At 48.7% G+C, this 18,776-nt stretch overlaps 2 protein-coding genes across 2 annotated transcripts; one reads left to right on the top strand and one right to left on the bottom strand.

Annotated features, from left to right (window-relative positions):
• The first annotated feature begins 1,893 nt into the window (after positions 1-1,893).
• Positions 1,894-11,433, top strand: SLC6A20 (solute carrier family 6 member 20). Its single transcript, XM_041407725.1, has 11 exons — positions 1,894-2,047; positions 3,160-3,300; positions 4,029-4,120; positions 4,938-5,165; positions 6,113-6,223; positions 6,595-6,836; positions 7,708-7,870; positions 8,181-8,385; positions 9,122-9,281; positions 10,117-10,282; positions 11,184-11,433. The coding sequence occupies exons 1-11, from the start codon at positions 1,894-1,896 to the stop codon at positions 11,331-11,333; spliced, it is 1,812 nt and encodes a 603-aa protein (XP_041263659.1). The 3' UTR covers positions 11,334-11,433.
• Positions 11,434-12,135: 702 nt separating this feature from the next.
• SNRPD1 (small nuclear ribonucleoprotein D1 polypeptide) lies at positions 12,136-18,327 on the bottom strand. The gene is made up of 4 exons (XM_041407882.1): positions 18,192-18,327; positions 17,561-17,637; positions 15,014-15,205; positions 12,136-12,772 (listed from the first exon to the last, which is right to left on the bottom strand). The coding sequence occupies exons 1-4, from the start codon at positions 18,203-18,205 to the stop codon at positions 12,696-12,698; spliced, it is 360 nt and encodes a 119-aa protein (XP_041263816.1). The 5' UTR covers positions 18,206-18,327; the 3' UTR covers positions 12,136-12,695.
• Positions 18,328-18,776: the final 449 nt, after the last annotated feature.

Raw genomic sequence — 18,776 nt, 5'->3', positions numbered from 1 at the left:
ACTGTTTTGAATCTTTAGAAACAGGCTCTCTATAAGAAAACCAAGATTTTTACTGCTTCATACTTCATCTGTTGACATAGCTGGGGACCTCTCTCAATCTTGCATTAAGATGATGAGCATCTGCCTCATCTGCTTCTGGTCTCCTTCTGCCTTTTCTTCCTTCCAGGAAGAAACACTGAGATGTTAAACAGCTTTTTTTCTTTTATGCTTGTTTTGTTGGCTTGTAACTTACTTCTAAATGCACTTGTGGTGGTAGCAGTTGGTTCATGCTGCTGTTTGAAAAGCCATCTCAGTGCTGAGACTGCATCAGAGCTATGCTGTGGGATCAGGTCAGAAAAATCCAGATAATATTGTGGGTGAAGTGTCAGTAGAAGATAGATGCTGCAGTGGCTGAAGCTTTCTTAGTTCAGATAGCAGAAATGATAGATGTGCTATAATTTTGTGTGTGTTCCCCTCCACATGCTTTAAGGGTAAAGACTTCATATCTGACACTGAACTCTAACACAAAGCTTCAACTGTGTTTCTGTACACAGTCAAACTGCACGTGATCAGTTCACTAGCAGCCCATCATGGCAGACATCCTGAAGGACACCAAAACTCTGACATTTTGGGGGCTTTGTGTCATTCTTTTAACCAGTATTGTGGTGAAAATTCTCTGAAATGTAACCAAAACTGGAACACTTGGTTAACCTGAATAGAAGCATAAATAAGCTTCCCTGCTCATTGCAAGGGCTTTGGACTAGATGATCTTTAAAAGGTGCTTTCCAACTCAAACTATTCTATGATACACCCAAGAATTTTCTAAAAAGCATGTTTTATAAGAACGTTTTTCCATTATTTTTCATTTTCCATTATTTTTCTCTTCACCACTTATGGAGTGGTGGAAAGGCAGCTCTTTCTCCTGTGAAATTAAAACTCCTGACAGGAGGTTTTGCTTTTCTTAATTGTTTTGTCCACTGCCTTCTTAAAGAGGATTTTGTGGCTTTCCAGGGATTCACAAAACCCATGCATATAGAACATCGTTTCAGGAACTCAAAAGCTGGATATGTCAGGCACTGGGATGAATTTAGAGGGGCGTCAGCTTGTTTGGCGTCCTCCTTGTAGTAAAGCACGGAGCCAGTCCCTGTCCTGCCCAGCAGGGCAATAGGGCCCTTATCGCGGATGATGCTGAGTATTTGCAGACTTTGTAACCTGTCATTCTGTTCATCAGCAGTTTCCCTTCTTCTCCTCCTTCTCCTTGCTTTCCTGCTGAGAGCACGACCTGAGCAGAGCAGGGCACATTCAAACCTCGTAGGTGCAGTTCCTCTGTCCCTAAGCGGGCTGGGCCAGGCTCAGACGGGGCTGGGCCGGGTCTGCAGCGGGGCTGGTGCTCAGCAGCGCTCAGCCCCGGGCGAGGAAGCCCCTGAGCACCAGGCAGAAGCCTGAGCAGGGGCGAGGGTGCCCCTGGCCAAGCCCCGTGCCTTGGGCAGAGCCAGGGCACACTCCGCACGTTTTGCCAGCGACAGGGATCTGGCCTGGGGGCTGGTTTTGCAGACAGCTGGCACCGGAGGGAGCAAAGCCCCCTGTAGAGAGCGGGGAGTTGAGTAGAGCTGATTCACAGCGGACCGGGAGCTGGTCTATCTGCTGCCCGGAGTCACTTGAGTGAGACGTTTCGGCTCTCCTCTTCGGGAAGAGTAGCACTGGGAGCAAGGTCTGCGTGCAAACAGGACGCGGAGCAAGGGGCAGGGGCTTAGCACTGGCACCCCCAGCTGCGGGGGGACATTGGGGTGAAGAACAAGCCTGAAGGCATTTCTCCTCCTTGCCAGTTGGCACAGCCAATGCCAAACATGTGGCAGCGCTGCTGGGAGGGTGGAAAACCTTTGCAAGGGCCTAATGCTGATTACCCTGCGGTACATGGCAGGACTCCCTCAGGGGCTGCTGGGGCAGCTCGCACCCCACCGGCACAGGGCGGCTGCGGGAGCTCTTAAACCTCCGACAGCTCCCATGCGGCATAGGAAGTTATCTAACAGACTAACAAAGGGGTTGTTAACAACAGGAGAGCTGGGAGGTGGGAAATTAATTCCCAGAATAAACCGGATTATTGCTCTGTGTTTATTTCCAGGTCTTTGCCTCAGTCGCTGCATGGAGTTCGTTCCTCCACAGCGCTGCACAGAGCCCATTGCAAGGAATGTTAATGCCACAGATTAAATCCTAAATAAGAGATATTTACGTAAATATTTTGGCTTGCTGTAAAAAGGGAAGCAGGGAAGCCTTCACAAAAATCCAGCTTTTGACTCAGTCAGCAGCTGTTTCTGAAGTGAGTCCCAGGTCGAATACAAGGATTTTAATTTTTTCCAGCAGAAATTTAAGCCAAAGCACATCCTGGTTGTCAGGCGGGAAGGTCCTTTTCCTTTCCTTGCTGTCAGCCTTCCCATTCCTGCTGTTCTTCTTCCACAGGAGCATCTCTGTGGCTCTCCATGTGCAGGGAAGCAGGGAAGAGCAGCCCCATGCAGGAGACTCAATGCCTGTGTCCCAGGGTCTGCTCCCAGGCTGGGAGGAAAGGCCCTGGGGGAAAAGCCTTCATTCATTTGCTGGTGCTTGTGGGCTCAGCATGGGAATTTGTGAGCTTTTTAGTTTGGTTTTTTGGTTATTTTCTATTTTTAAGCAAGGCCAGACTTCAATATGTAACTCAAAATTCTCTGACACAGATGTTGCAGTTACCTTTTCTTTGAGCACTTTGGCTGCGCAGCAGAACACCCCACACTGAAGTAAATCTTTCCCTCGTCCTCTTTGTCTCATTATTGGTTACAAGGTTTGGCAGGTGGTTGGTTACCCTTTAACAGCCCCAGCCCCCAGCATTGCTCAAACCGCCCGGATGCATCTGGGCAGGGCTACCACACAACAGTGCCAACCAACACAGTTTAACAGCAGAAATCCCAGCCCTGCCAAGTCCCTGCGGAAAATTCCCAGACAGTCAGCGCCCACCAGCCTCTGGGACGCTGCCTGAAACCTCTGTGAGATGTCCTTCAGGACTGGGCTGTGCTGTCAGTACTCCAGGTACCTGGACAGGACCAGGACCCAGAGCCAGCCAGTCCCTGAGACTTGAACACAAATAGGGCAAAGTGGTGTTTATCTTGCTGCCAATCTGCTGAAGGCTGACTGTTGGGTTTGTTCTCACAGGTGGCTTTTTGATCCCATACCTCATCATGCTGATTGCCGAGGGGATGCCGCTGCTCTACTTGGAGCTGGCCGTGGGGCAGCGTATGCGGCAGGGCAGCATTGGCGCCTGGAAAATAATAAGTCCCTACCTCTGCGGTGTTGGTATGGTCTCAGTTTCCATCTTTATTTTCCAGCTGCAGGGAATGTAGGTGATTTTAGATTGGAGAGCTTTGTCTTTCAGAAAAGACCCAGGTGGGAGCTCAGGTTTTACAGGGTCTCACCAGGCTGAGCAAAGCCAGACAGCTCATGGCATGCATTTATCCTGTCCCTTGTTGGGCACTGGGGCCCGACCCCAGCTTGCTGTGTTGGGCCTGGATTCAGAGGTGTGAGTCCCCCTGCCCTCAGGCAGACTGCCAAAATCATGTTGTGGAGGCCAGTGCTAAACCAGCCCTTGGGGCTGCTTACACTGGGCTTTGGCCCCAAGAGCACCTATCCAATAAGCTCAACACGAGTGATAAAATGGTGCCTTTATTCCTAATGTTCCAGTCTACCATTTACCAATGTCCAATCTTAGCTACATTTTTATGTTATTAAATTACCCTGAAAACCCAAGCTATCATTAATCTGCATAAGCACACTTTTTTTTAAAATTATACATTGAATATTCATTCCTCATGGCCTAGAGTATCAAATCCAGGTCAGGATAGTCCTGGTGGGAGGAGGAGGCAGTGACTACAGTGACAGGGACATACCCTTGCACATGGCTGTGCAGGCACAAAGCCTCTCCTGTGTCAGCCATGGCAGTGCTGCTCCTGTATCCCACAGATGTTGTGGAGCCCTGGGCATTTTGGGGTTTTCTGCTGACCAAATGTCTCCCTCTATACCCACAGGAGTTGCCAGTGTTGTCGTCTCCTTCTTCCTCTCCATGTACTACAATGTGATAAATGCCTGGGCCTTCTGGTACCTCTTCCACTCCTTCCAGGTCTGTGGGCTCCCAGCAGCCCAGCTTGGCCCTGCTGTGGCTGCAGAGGGTCACAGTGGCTTTTCATTGGTGCTGGATATTGCATGGCACCACTGTCACCTGGGAATGGGGAGGTGGAGCGGTGTCAAAAGCTTCAGAAACCCAGGGCTTTGCTGGAGGGAAAAGTCAGGCAGTGATGTCCTCCTCCGTGGTCCTCCCAGAGACATTGGCTATTGTCTTCTCCTCACCATGCAATTCAGGTCAAGGCCAGGCTTGTGATGCCTTGGTCACATGTGCTTCGGTGCCAGGGTGTCCTGCATCCTGGGATGGGCCTTTCTGATGTCAGGGGAGGGGTTTGGTCCCACAGTAGAGGCTTGGAGAGTGTCATGTCCAGGGGGGAGGGTTAAAGAGGCTCAGTCCTTGGAGAGAGAATCAGTCTGGTCATCCCCAAGGAAGAGGGACAGAGCTGATCTGTCCTTGGGTAGGGGTTTCAGAAAGGGTCATCCCCAGGGGAGAGGATCAGAAATCATCAGTTCTTGGGGCCAAGACCCCAAGGAAGAGGGACAGAGCTGATCTGTCCTTGGGTAGGGGTCCTTTCAGAAAGGGTCATCCCCAGGGAAGAGGATCAGAAAGCATCAGTTCTTGGGGCCAAGGGAGATTGTAAAAAGAGATCATCCCCAGGGGAGAGGGTCATTCCCAGCCCCGGCAGCACCATGCAGAGAGAAGCAAGCCCGGGCAGAAAGCCGCCCTTGCCATCACCCTCCCAGTTCCCCAGCGGCACCTCGGCTCTCCCTGCCGTGCCGGCAGCCCGCACTCACTCCATGGCCCTTCCTCCCAGGACCCCCTGCCCTGGGCCACCTGCCCCATCAACAGCAACCGCACGGGCTACGAGGAGGAGTGCGAGAAGACATCGTCCACGCAGTACTTCTGGTACCGGCAGACCCTGAACATCTCCCCGTCGCTGGAGGCCAGCGGCAGCGTGCAGTGGGAGCAGGCGCTGTGCCTGACGCTGGCCTGGCTCGTGGTTTACCTCTGCATCCTCCGCGGCACCGCCTCCACCGGCAAGGTGAGAGCGGCTCAGCCCCGCCGCGCCCGGAATGGCTGAGGAATGGCTGCTGTTCCTCGGGTCACGGTGTCCCCCCCGCAGCACCGAGCTCTGCTGCCCTGTCGAGTTGCAGCTGAAGCAGGATCAATCAAAACGTTGAATGACACTGAAAAAAATAATCCAGGGAAGCCCTTTAAACACAGCCAGCTCTCTCTCATGGGCAGTTGTCAGGCTGCTGGCCGTGAGGAAAGCCGTCTGTCCCAGCAGAGCCGTGTCAGGAGACGTCTGTTCCTTGGTCTTTGCAAGAAAAACAAGACATCTACTGGACATTTTTTGCTTGCTTTTTATTCACAGCAGAAGTTATGAGGAAGTGGGGAGAAAAACCCCAATGTCCTGGCTGAGCCTGCACTAAGCAGCAAGCTGAGGGCTGTAATCCCCAAATCGTCTTAGCCAAATACAGAAAGCCAAGAGACTGTAAACTAGGAATAACCTCTTAAACTTGCTGCAACTGATTCAATTAAATTTTGATACAATTTGATTAAATTCAAGTTTGATTTTGACCTTTTATGAGCTCTGCTTATCTTCCTTGTAGAGCAAACATGATGGTGATGATCATATGATGATCACCTTTGCCTAATGAGTTTTTGATGGATGGTTGTGAACTGGTGTTATGCCACCAAATGATGTAGAACCCAGTTTGTGAATGCTGCAAATATTTTAGATTTTTGTTTGATTTCCATTCTAAGAGAAGACACTTAGAATCGTAGCGCAGGTCTTCAGGATTATTAAAAACTTGTTTCCTTAAAATGTAAATCTAAAGTTTGATTTGTCTGATAATATTTCTTTAAAGATTAATACAGGATAACAAACATGTTAATGGAAATTATTTATGTAAAGTAAGACTGACATAGCAGATTAGCTTTGTCTTACATATTCTTTAAACCAAGGTCTTTACCTTCTTTCCCCAGGTCGTCTATGTGACAGCCTCTTTGCCATACTGTGTTCTCATCATATACCTCATCAGAGGATTAACACTTCATGGAGCTGTGAATGGGCTCATCTACATGTTCACACCAAAGGTACAGAAAAACTGTATTGAATTTTTCAGGAAACATCATCGGTTACTGGGCACATAAGTTTTTAAAAGGTCTTGGTCTTCCTTTTTTTTAATACTGAATTTTTGCTGCAGTAACATAGGTCTGGCAGCTGGAAGACTCAGCTGGGAATGGCTGGAGATGCCATGGTGCCCATAAGCTGCTTGTTTTTTCCTGCAGAAAGAGACCTTCCCATTAGCATAACCTACTGCTTTCAGTCAGAGCAGTAACCCTGCCCAAAACCACCCCTGACCTGTAATGAATGCACAAAGGGCCCCATCCCTGCAGGCTGGAAGGGGCAGTGCTGGGCACTTAGAGGAACTTCATGGTCTTGCACTCTCGTCTGGCCTTTGCAGCTGGAGCAGCTGTCGAACCCCAAGACCTGGATCAGCGCTGCCACGCAGATCTTCTTCTCGCTGGGCCTTGGCTTCGGCAGCCTCATCGCCTTTGCCAGCTACAACGAGCCCTCCAACAACTGCCAGAGACACGCCATCATCGTGTCCCTCATCAACAGCACCACCTCCATATTTGCCAGCATCGTCACTTTCTCCATCTACGGCTTCAAGGCGACCTTTAACTATGAGAGCTGTATCAACAAGTAAGAGCCCGCTGTTTCACTGGTTTTCCGCTGCACGCTGTTCTGGGGCAGGTGAAGGGGGAGATAAATAAATAACAGCACGCAGCCCTGCCAGCCCTGCCCCAAGAGCAGAGCTGATGCTGCTCTAATAAAGCTAAAGGAGCTATTCAAAGCGATGAAGCCTGAGATGAAGGGTCAGAGCTCTTTGCCTTTTGACACCTGGGTGCTGCTTCCAGACACAGGCCTGGTCAAGAGGGTGAGTTTGCCTGGGCAAGTCACAGAGACACTTTCCCCTGTGTTTTTGTCTTGGACCATGCTCCAGGGAGTGTGGGGGAGCTGATTAATAAATGCAGTGGTGTTCAGATCCTCTCTTTTAAGGCTAAGCCCTTAAGTTCCATGAGTTCAGCTTCCTTGGCTGTGATGCCCTGGAAGTGCCCAGCAGCCTGCAGGATTGTGTCCTGTAGCTGCAAGCTTGCGTGCAGTCCCTGGCACAGGGCCCACAGCAGTTACACATCTACTCATATTTTTAGAGCTTTCAATCCATCTGCTGATCAGAGAGGAAACCAAGCTGCTAGTCCTCACTTGTTGACAAAAGACTTTAAAGTTGGTGGGGTGTGGACGTGAGACCGCAGGGCAAAGGGGAAGAGACACTGGCCAGCACTGTCCAGCACCCAAGATGAAGCCTGGGAGCAGCAGTGTGGGCACAGGAGCTGCTCCCTCCAAGGCACAAATGAGCACAAGGTTGCCATGTCCCAACACTGTGCTGGAAGTGTTGCTCTCACCCAGGGACACTGAAGACTTGGGAGCAGCAAAGTATCCCCAGGGGCTGATGGGGAAAAGGGATGAGGTGCCCTGGGCCTGAAAACCATTAAATTCCTGTAATCCTTCCCAGGGTGATCCTGCTGCTGCTGAATGCTTTTGACCTGGAGGAAGGCTCTTTAACAGCAGACAACCTCAATGAGATGAAAGATTACCTCATGGCCACCTACCCGCAGGAATATGCCCAGTTAGCACCACAGATTAAAAACTGCAGCTTGGAAGCTGAGCTAGACACGGTGAGTTGCCACTTTGTGGTGTCTCCTTTGCTCCCATTGAGCCCAGGCACTCCAAGTGAGCCCAGAGCTGCCTGGCCAGGGCTGGGGGTCATTTCTACACCTCAGGATGGGGCAGGAGCTCGCTCGGGCCATTAGCATCCAGTGTCCATGCAATTGGAATAAACCAGTGAAGATCTCACCTACCTCTGCTGTGCAAAACTACACCTCAGGTGTACATTGTCACGACACAGAGTCACTCTCTTTTGTCTTACATCCTTTACTGAGCTGAGAAGCTGCCTGCAACTCAGTTTTGTCCCTTTGTCTCCATCAGGCTGTCCAGGGGACAGGACTGGCATTTATAGTCTATTCGGAAGCGATCAAAAACATGGAGGTGCCCCAGCTGTACTCTGTGCTCTACTTCTTTATGCTGCTGATGCTGGGCATTGGCAGCATGCTGGGGAACACGGCTGCCATCCTCACACCACTGACCGACAGCAGGGTCATTGCCTCCCGCTTTCCCAAGGAGGTGATCTCGGGTAAGCACCTGCCAGGCTGCAGCCAGGCCGCACGGTGAGCACGGGGTGGGTGTGTGCAGAAGCTGTGGTGTCCACTGCTGTTGAGTGAAGTGCCACTCCACTCTCTGACCTCGGGTGGAGCAGGGAATAGCAAACATGCTGCTGGAAGGGTGTGCCTGCCCTTGTGAAATCCTGCCCATCCTGTGCAGCCCTTTCCCTTGGGAGCTCTCAAAGCACCGGGGCAGTCGTGGCTGTGTATTTCCAGGCTTCCAGACACACCCAAGCTCCTTCAGGCTCGTGTCTCCTGACTGGTGAAGCTCAAAGGGAGGGTACAAATGGCAGCGTAGTTGCAGCAAGGAGCTGTTCAGTCACATCGCCATATCCCAACTATGAACCACCTCAAGCACTGGTCAAAAGAAATACGTGCTCCTGTCTGGCCATGGAAATCAGTTTAGCTGGATGCCCAGTGGCAACAGCAGATGCTGCATGCGTGTGTGACGAGGCTGTAGCTAAGACTTGATTGTCTTGGCCATGTCTGGGGTGATGTGCTGTGACTGTGCAGGTCTAAGGAGCAGCAGTTTAATGACAGTCACACATGCAAAGGGGCAGGTCTTTTCCACAGGGGAAAAGAAAATCCTTCTCCTCAGAGAGAGCTGCTCAGCAGAAATCCCACCAGCTTCTTAGTTACAAGAAGTGTGACATTTTCCCTACACAAACTTCCAGGTGTAATGGCAGGATCACTGTTTTATCCACACAGGTGTTGTGTGTTTCATGAATTGTATAATTGGCCTGATCTTCACCATGGAGGCTGGAAATTACTGGTTTGACATCTTCAATGACTACGCAGCCACCCTCTCGCTGCTGCTCATCGTGCTGGTGGAAACCATCGCTGTGTGTTACATCTACGGGATAAGGAGGTAAAAGATGGAGCCCTGCTTCCTTCACAGTGTGACAGCTGGGAGAGCAGCCACAGGCCAGGAATAAAAATACTGCCTTGGGAAAAATGTTTCTCCTGTGCTACAGGATCAGCAAGGGCAAGGCTCTCCCCTGCCCTGCAGACCCCCTCTGGGACCTTGTCGCACATTGTTTGTCTCCCAAGTCAATCCTTGTGGGTAAAAGGGAGCTCTGGAATCAGAAGTTTTGAACAGCAAATGAGTTTGAAAATAGCTGAAAGGAAAGGCTTCAGCATTTGCTTTGTTAGTCTGCCAGCACAGAGGGTGTCCAGGCACATATGTGGGTATTTTCTCCCTGATGAGTTCAAAGCCTTTGAGTTAGATCCAGGTTTCCTGTGAGATTTTAGGTATCATTCCCAGTGTCAGTGTTCCTCAAAGACAGTCAGGTAACAGCACTGAGAACACTCAGCTACACAAACTCAGCTGTTTTCTCCACAGTACTTCAGCATCATTCCTCCTCTCTGTCAGCTGACACCAGTAACAGCCTAAGCTTATGCTTCAGGCAGAACTCTCTTGCTGTACCTATTTCTGGCCACTCTCTGCAGTTTGGGATTCTCTTGGAAGCCTCACTGTCTTTGTCGATTTCCCCCTCGCCGTGATTCTGGTGAGCCAGCTTTTCAGACAACAATTCTCTGCTCATTTGTGGTCAACTGTACTCCTCTTTCTCCTCTGACATACTTGATTCTGTAGGTGGTTTTCGAAGTAACTCAGAACAAGGTATTCATTGAGTATCTGTAGCCAGTCTCAAAAATACACGTTTGGTTTTCTTCACAAAAATGTTTGGTTTTCTTTTGAACAGATTTGAGAAAGACCTTTACACCATGATGGGAAGCAAGCCAAACTGGTATTGGAAAATTATGTGGGCTTTTGTTAGTCCACTGCTTATTATAAGCCTATTTATTTTTTACCTCACCGACTATATCCTCACAGGAACATTGCAATACCAAGCGTGGGATGCCACACAGGTAAAAGAGTTTTGGGTTTGGGCTTTTTTTCTGTTTTAAACCTTCCTTAGTTCCTGCCATAATACAAGCTTCTTTCCTAACTACACTGTTCCACAAAATGGCCTTCTGGAAGTGAGGAGCTGGAGTCAGCGCCATCCCTTAATTTTGTGAAAAGGAAAACCAGGGAAAACTTGACTTAGTGATGATGTAATGATTCTGTAAAATCAACTAATTTCCCTCTGTGATTCTTAATCAACCCTTCACAGAATTTCATTCATATTGAAGACCCAAATATCATCTTTAAAAACACACTTAAAACCCTCTACTTTTAAAGTGTATTTACTTTGAACAAAATTAGTGGTACTTTAAGCTGCTGGAATAAATAGTTTTCATAATTTCCATATACATTTTTCTTCACGGCCAGAACACTTTCTTAAGAATACTGGACTGTGCTTTTATCACAGAGCAATTACTAATGGATAAGTAATCACTGGTTTTGTAACATTTTGTGGAAATGTTTCCATCATACAGGAACAAAGCACATAACTGTTTTCATGTCATGGCCAATTTAGGACTCCAGGCAAGCCTAGCCTGTTGACTGGGTGTCAGCATGAGCCCACAGGCTCCAGGAGAGGAACAGAGCCCTGGCAGAGGTCAGGGCCCAGCCACCTCATTAAGAAACACAAATCAAGCCAAAATCTGCTCTTTACCAAAGCTTGCAGAAGTTTCCCCCAATCCTGTTGTCAGCAGCTCTGTTCTTGTCAGTTTTCAGTGTGTGTGGTTGGACAGAGAACACCGAGGGCAGCTGTGGGCTGCCACAGACTGAAAATGCTTCTCAGAGGTCCTGCTTAGATCCATACACGCTCCTGGCCCGACTCTGGGACAGATCCCACAGATCCAACACTGCTTTTCTCCCTTGCAGGGGCAGCTGGTGACCAAGGATTACCCAGGCTATGCCCTGGCGGTGATCGGGCTGCTGGTGGCCTCATCCACCGTGTGCATACCCCTGGGAGCACTAATGACTTTTATAAGGAAGAGAATGAAGAGGGAACGAGTTTCAACTGTTGCATGAAAGCTGACAGCTGGATTTGGGAAGATCTTACCCCCGTCACCAGTGACTGGGCACTTCTGGAAGACAGCAGCAACCATTATTTGTAGCAGCTACTTATAGAGTTGAGAATGGTGGGTGCTATATTGACCAAAAAGTGCTCTTGGGAGGTTCCACAATAGTTTGGGGAAAAAAAAGCTCTTCTGTAACAAGATGAAGCTTTAAAGTGGCCTCTGTAAGAGGTGAGAAGAGCAGCTCACAAAATGCCAGCTAGCACAAATTAACCAGCACATCAGCCCATTACACATTAGGTGATTCTTTCCCACTGTTGTAGCACTGCCTGTGTGGAAACATGACTATCCAAGCATGTTCCTGCACCAATTTACCAGCAAATGCCCACAAACCAGTCAAGACACTTAAGCATGCTCACTGTTTGAAATGACATGTATTTCATAAACAGGTGAAACTGTTGAAGTCTGGCAATGAGAAGAATGTGACATTGCTTTCCTACAGGGGAGGAATCAGCAGGATGGCACTGGGAGATAAATGTGGCCAACACTGCTTCTTTTATACATGTGTCCAGCAAAGCAGTGAATATATATATTTATATATGTATATATCTATATATATGCACACATATGTGTGAGCTGCACAAGTTCTGCCACCTCCAGAAGTAAGCTTCCAATTCCAGCATGCAACTGTACACTGTGCTGTACTTTGTATTTTCTAGGGATGTACTTTAAGTACACTAGAAGATATCTGTGATAAAGCTGCTTTACGAGCCCCACCCAAACAACAGTATGCCATATAATTAGCTTTGACAAAGTTCATATCCAGGTATTCTTTAATCATCAGATGTAACAATCCAGCAGTTCCATGGACCTGGTTCATTTCCCTATGTAAATGTTTTATAAAGAAAGCAACATGTTTAAATTGCAAGCTTCATGTAATAAAAAACATTAAAATTATATCTATGAACTTTAGAAAAGGTTGCTCTGAAGAACAGTATTAGAGACACTCACAGGACAGGGGTTCTTAATACAGTGTCTTAACTATGGAACCATTAGAAGATGGCAAGTGCCTTAGAAAAGAGGGATTAAAGCACAACACAAGTCTCTCATTCTGGGGCAAAAAGCACGAGGAGTTGTACAGCCCCCAGGGGTGGGCAAAATCTCGACAGTGACAACCAAGATCTGTGTAGTCTGCAACAGCCCTAGAAACGGGGCACGCCTGCCTCCCCCCCCGGCTTTGCTAACAAAGGAAAGACACCTTTTCACATTTCAGTTTATTAAAAACGGATACCATAAACAAGACCTGTACAAAATAAACCTGAAATTGACTAGAATATGGTAGTTGCCCAGAAATTGCCCAGAATATGATGAGAAGTTATCGTCTTGGGCCTCCTCTTCCTCTTCCACGACCTCGGCCTCTACCACGGCCTCTTCCACGGCCTCTTCCAGCAACTTGGCAGGTAAAAGAAAAAGAGAAAATAAAATGAGACCAAGGAATACTTTCTTTTTGATTAAAACATGCTGCATTGAGCATAACCACCACACTGCTTCCCTGTGATTTTACATGTGACATTATGTTAGGTATTAAGTCTGTTAATGCTCAGTAAGTTTCAGCAATATTTTCATCTTTTGTGTTAGTTCTTCTAGTATACAACTTCCACAGACTACTCTCTGTCCTTGCCTTCACTGCAGAAAACAAGGGCATAAAATAGTTGGCTGCTCCCAAAACTGGGTAATCTGACAGGAAACCAGGATTCCTTTTTTTTTAATATATATATATATCCAGTCTAATTTTTTATGCTGTGAGATTCCCAAACCCATTCTGTCTCAGGCACCATGTGGAAGGTCAGCATTTTGAAAGGACCTCAGCATCCAACAGCTCCTACTGGTCTCAGTGATGCCTCTGCCAATTGCAGATGTGATTCTAAGGCAAAGGTCTTGACTGTGTGCTCCCAGTTTTAATTACTGCTATTTAATTGTAAAGGGAAGACAGAATATAGGACAGTGCAGGCCACAAGCAACTCCTGAATGTCATATGATCCATAAGGTGACAATGTGCCTTTGCATCTCTCTATCCCAAAGAAATGTGACTCACCAGACTGCAAGGACACTCTGCAAACTTCAGATTCTTGTTTCACTTCAAACACGTTTGTGAGTGCAGGGCTCAAAAAGATACTGAAAACTCTGCGGAAGCGGGCGGCTCTCTAAGAGACACCTGCTGGCACCTGCACTCAAGGAGCGGGCTGTGACAATTACTCTGGGATGTAGGTTAGAAATTCCAAGAAGACAGAAGGAGCAGAGACACAGGACAAATTTGACTTAAGCAAGGTGTCATTATATTGCTGGTAATACACTGACCCTGTAAAATCCTTGGAAGCATCACCCCAGCTGGAGTATGACAGCATCAGCAGGTAGCTGTGCTCACCAAGTGCCAGCATGCTCGGACCCAAGGCACGTGTGGCACTCACACCCCAGCCAGCGTCCTGCCCTTTCCTGACCACTTCCTAAGGACAGAATCAAGGGGTTTACACTTCTGAAGCCCAAAGGCATTTATGGATTAAGGCAAAGCACAGCACAGCTTTGGTCTGAGAGTGCTTCCGCACACTGGGGATGCAGGGAGCATCAAATGGAGGTAACTGGAGCTATCAGGATTGCTTTCCCCAAAGCTGACACCAAGTAGGGATGCTCTCGTTCACACCACGACGTGAGATTCAGCAAAAAAGCAATGCAACCACACTCCTTTCTCTGTGTGGTCAGATTGTTTTTCATGAACCTGAGAGGAGCAAAGCCCCTCTGGGAACTTTACCATTATTCCCTATCAAGGCAGCAGCTGCAGCGCTCACACTCAGTGCTGCACAGCTGAGGTTCTTCACCAATGCAGAACACCCTGCACGCCCACATACTTCAACACTAATTACAGGACAAATGGCACAACATGACTTTAGAGCACAATTAGCTTTCACTTACAGCTCACTGTTTCTAGAACACACAGATTAACTGCTGGGCAAAATATATACTGCTGCTGATTTCCTGGGGTTTACTAAAGACTCATCTTCAGTAGTGTGGATTAAACGTGAGTTACAGTCTATACTGTCAGGCTTCTAAGAAAAAGGATTTTTATTCAGCAGCACTTTGAAAAAAAAGTTCCAGCAAGAGCAGAAGAGCTGAGACTGGAACACTACTGGGAGCCAAAGCTGGAGATGTGCTCACTGGAATACAGCCTCGATTCCCTCAGGTTCTCAAGTCTCTCAAATCCATAGATACCATTTTCATCCCCCACCAAATTTCAGTGAACCATTCAACACCATTTGAGATACGGTCCTGCACTTATTATCTGTGTGAAGCTCCCCGTACAAACTGAGACAACACAGACACCTGGAGAAGAGGAAATGTAAATCTCTTTGGGTGCCAACTGTAAGACTCAGGTTAAGACTTACTCAAGCTGATAAACATTTACATTTCTAAAAATAGATGCACGAAAAGCCGTAAAACAACTTCATGCGAATGAAGCTCTGCAGATGCCAAGGAGCTGGGCGAGGCAGACTGAGCCAGTGCCACGTCAAACCCCCAGCGATGAAGGAATTCCACGCCAAATGCAGACGCTAACAGACTCAAATCGGACACCTTCAGACTCACAGCACTAAAATGCACACAAAGGCAGAACAAACACAGACTAGGAAAGCACAAACTCACCTGCTTCTCTTTTCTTGGATTTGACTTTTGGTTCAACATCCACTAGCAAAGTATCCAGAGGCAAACTGTCTGGCAGAATGAAGTAGCGGATGTTGTTCCCTCGAATACTCAGTGTCTCCAGCTGTACGGGCTCTCTGTTCTTCAGTGTCATTTTCACTGCTTTCAGATGCGTGTTCATACTGACATCCACTCCTGAAACACAAGCCTCATTTCAGGGATAAGGTCTCTTGTTGCCTTTTTTTAAGTACACACCCATGTGCGTACTTAAAAAAAGGCAACAAGAGACTTACCCTGTTCATCAACACCTGCTTCTACCACTCATCAATTACTGCAGCCTGTCACAGAATGAAACTACATCTCTTTTCTCTCTTGAATTATGCCAGCTACCATGAGAGGCCTTTAGCTCCTCATGGTTAGAGATCTCTATCCAGGTCCTGGCAATAGCTGCTTTGTAAATGCTGCTTTTAAAAGAACTCCTCTGAACAACAAATAAACTACTGCTTACTACAGAAGGCTAATACTAATCTTTAGCCCTTTAAAAAGAAGTAAAACAACCCTTGGAGGAGAAAGAATAACCTGGGTAATTTCCTTTTTCTGTAAACCTTAGGAAAATCCAACCACAAAAGCAACATTTATCTTCTGATAAAATACACTCAACACCAGAGTGAATTCTCTATGAAAGTACATAAAATACCCCACTGCAAGGAGCAACCACTGTGGTGACAAACTCTGAGAACAGCCAGTACATAAGAATTGTATGGAATCAGCACTGCGCACACTATGCTGTTATGCATAATTCCAAATGGGAAAAAACACCTCAGTTGGATCCATGTACTGTGTGACAGCCATGAGGAGCAATTAAAAAACCCACAAGTTTTTAGTTTGCACACCCAGAGCTTTAGGTGGGATCTGATCTTCAGCTATGAAGATCAAAATGACAGTGGTTTACTTTTCTGTCCTCTCCCCCTCCCTCTAGCTTTTACACAGCTCCACCTGACCCAGTCCCTTGGCTGGTGCGAGGGGCATTACACAAAACCTGCCCCTTCATGCCTGCTGCTGCCCGGGAGCTGGGAGGAAGAGGACATTGTGCAATGTTTTTGCAGATTCTTACCAGAAAATGAGAGGGGCTTTGCTCAACAATTAAGCCTGAAAGAGCAGCGGGGTGAGGAGCCCAGCAGTGTTTGCTTCCCACCTGGCTGGGTTCAGCAGAGCGTGCTGCAATCGGGCACCGGGGTGGCTCCCTCAGCTCTTGATCAAAGCTGATGGACCTGGCTGCAAAATAATGCCAGTTCTGAACTCTGCCAAACCCCCAGAGGTTGCTGCTGGCCAAAAAATCATCTCAGCAATCCTCCAGAATAACATTCAAGCTTTACAAGAATTGTGTATTTTTTTCCTAAGAGTGCCTGGGCAGAAGGGCTTCTGAAAGCCGCCTGCAGGTGAGTTTAGGGAGAAGCAGCAGCTTCCTCAGCTCAGCCGTGAGGGTTTGCCTCATTAAACACACCGTGCCGTCTCTGAGGACAGCTCACAGGAACACCCTCAGAGCAACGTCCCTCACGGAGGTTATCAAAGCAAACAAAATGGCTTGCACACGTTTTAGTATGTGAGAACCACATAATGAACCCTGCAGAAGTCCCTGCAACTTTCAGCTCAGTAACATAAAGCAGCACCTCCTAATTAGGAACCCCCACAAACCCACAGGACAGACCTCTGGCAGCAGCAGGGGAGCAGATTCTCTTGGCCAGGATTCCTCTTTGCCCTGTATCCCACACCCAGCTCTGCCCTTTTCAAACCCACCTCTCACACAATCAAACACATGCAAATATGCCTTTCCATCTAGACTTGCCTTAATGAGCTCAACAGAAATAATGAACTTTATCTTTTCGTCTACAAGCAGAATTTAACCAATTTAAGACCACATCAGCTGGAAAAGGTTGCCCAGAGAAGCTGTGGATGCCCCATCCCTGGCAGTGTTCCAGGCCAGGCTGGATGGGGCTTTGAGCAACCTGGTCTAGTGGAAGGTGTCCCTGTGCATGGTGGAGGGTTAGAACGGGATAATCTTTACTGTCTCTTCCAATCCAAACCATTTTGTGACTCTGTGACCGTGCAACTAAAATTCTGAGACTACCGAGCCAGGTTTGGAAGAGTTTGCTTCCTTCCAGACAAAGCTGCAGCTGGGCTCAGAAGCTCCCAGTGCTACAGCAGAAGCTTTAAAACAAATCTCTGACCACGGATGGACTCACCCACTACTACACATGAATGACACTCCGTGACCCACTGAAATTCCCAAGGTTGCCTGTGGAGAGCTGGTTGGTCACAGCTCCCCACTGTTCCCAGCAATTCCCGACAATATCCAGACATTTTTGCAACACAAACACAACTCGCGCTTGCACACAAAGCTATGGATTACAAAGGCCATCTCCTGTATTTCCCTGTGCCGGTCCCCGCAAGAGGGAGCACAGGACAAAAATCTCATTCAATCCGCGACTGCCAATTGTCTGTCGAAAGATTACGGGGAATATTTTGCTGCATCCTCCCATCCTTCCGTACCTGTGATCGTTCCATGCACCTGCGTCCCATTCTTCAGCTCAATGGTCACAGTCTCATGGCTCAGCTTCATTAGAAACCTGGGAATTAAAAAGGCATTTTAAAAAACCCAAACCCGTTGACTTCCACATAGAGCCGTAGGGGTTGGAGAGGCAGCAGCCCGCAGTTCCGCACCCCGAGCTCCCAAAGACGGCGCTCAGGGATTCTGCTGGGGACATTCAGGGACACACTGCACGCCCTGCCCAGCCACCGGGAGCTGGGACGCTTGAGTGGCACGCTGCCGGATCCAGCATCTACTTCCAGGCGAAACGGCCATTACTGTACGGAGGAGGAACCATTTTAAAAATCGTTACAATCCCGGGAAGGCAACGCTAACCCACTCCGGGGGTTTCCCTCCGAACAGGAGGAGGGGGCTCTGCTGAGCGACCCGCGCAGGCCCCGGGGCGGGAGCGCAGCCCGGCCCAGCGGGGTCCCCTCCCGGCCCAGCGCATCCCGGCCGCTCCCGCCGGGCCCATCCCGCTCCCGCCCGCCGGGAGGGAGAGCGCGGGGCGGCCCTGAGCGCGCGGGCTCGCCCGGCGCCGCCGGCCGCGGGCAATCCGCCTCCATCCATCCCCATCCGCGCCCTCCCGCTCACCTGACGAGCTTCATGGCGGCGGGCGGGCGGCCCCGGGCGCGGAGCGGCGGCGGGCGGGCGGCCCCGGGCGAGCGGAGCCCCGAGCACGGTGGGGCGGAGGCGCCTCTCGGTCAGGCCGCGCCGGGCCGCGCGCGCCAGGACGCTGCCGCGACAGCGACCCCTGGCGGGCGGGCGGACCCGCCGCGAGCGCCTGGTCCCACCCGTGGGGAGGAGAGGGCGGGGAAAAGGTGAGAGGATGGAAAAGAGGGATGGGGGAAAAAGAAGGAGATGTGAACAGAAGTGAGGGGACTTGGTCTATAAAAGACTGGCTTTTTGTAGGGTTTTACAACTACCAGCATGCCTTCCTTAATTAAAAATAAATGTTAGGGAAAAAAAATACTACTTTGTTTTAAACCCGCTTTGAGCTTTTCAAATAGGAAAAAATCCAAGGCCTAGAACCTGTAAAACACTAATTTATTGTGAAAAAAGTTACAGCTTCAGGATGCAGAACTGTGATAGCAAGAATTTTCTCTGTGCGTGTCAGTCTCTTCACCTAGTGAGGGTAAAAGGGAAAGGAAGAAGACACTTTGAATTTTCAATTCTCGC

This window comes from Onychostruthus taczanowskii, unplaced genomic scaffold (assembly GCF_017590055.1).
Source record: "Onychostruthus taczanowskii isolate IOZ18803 unplaced genomic scaffold, ASM1759005v1 scaffold28, whole genome shotgun sequence".
NCBI lineage: Eukaryota > Metazoa > Chordata > Aves > Passeriformes > Passeridae > Onychostruthus > Onychostruthus taczanowskii.
This window is presented reverse-complemented; position numbering and strand designations above follow the sequence as displayed.

Excerpts from the sequence above, each read along its gene's own strand:
- SLC6A20 (XM_041407725.1), top strand. The coding sequence starts at position 1,894 with ATGGCAGGACTCCCTCAGGGGCTGCTGGGGCAGCTCGCACCCCACCGG. Across the intron at positions 6,837-7,707 it reads TATGAGAGCTGTATCAACAA|GGTGATCCTGCTGCTGCTGA; the intron begins GTAAGAGCCCGC and ends AATCCTTCCCAG. Across the intron at positions 7,871-8,180 it reads TGGAAGCTGAGCTAGACACG|GCTGTCCAGGGGACAGGACT; the intron begins GTGAGTTGCCAC and ends TGTCTCCATCAG.
- SNRPD1 (XM_041407882.1), bottom strand. Across the intron at positions 15,206-17,560 it reads GGTGCATGGAACGATCACAG|GAGTGGATGTCAGTATGAAC; the intron begins GTACGGAAGGAT and ends CTTGTGTTTCAG. Across the intron at positions 12,773-15,013 it reads ATCCAAGAAAAGAGAAGCAG|TTGCTGGAAGAGGCCGTGGA; the intron begins GTGAGTTTGTGC and ends TTACCTGCCAAG.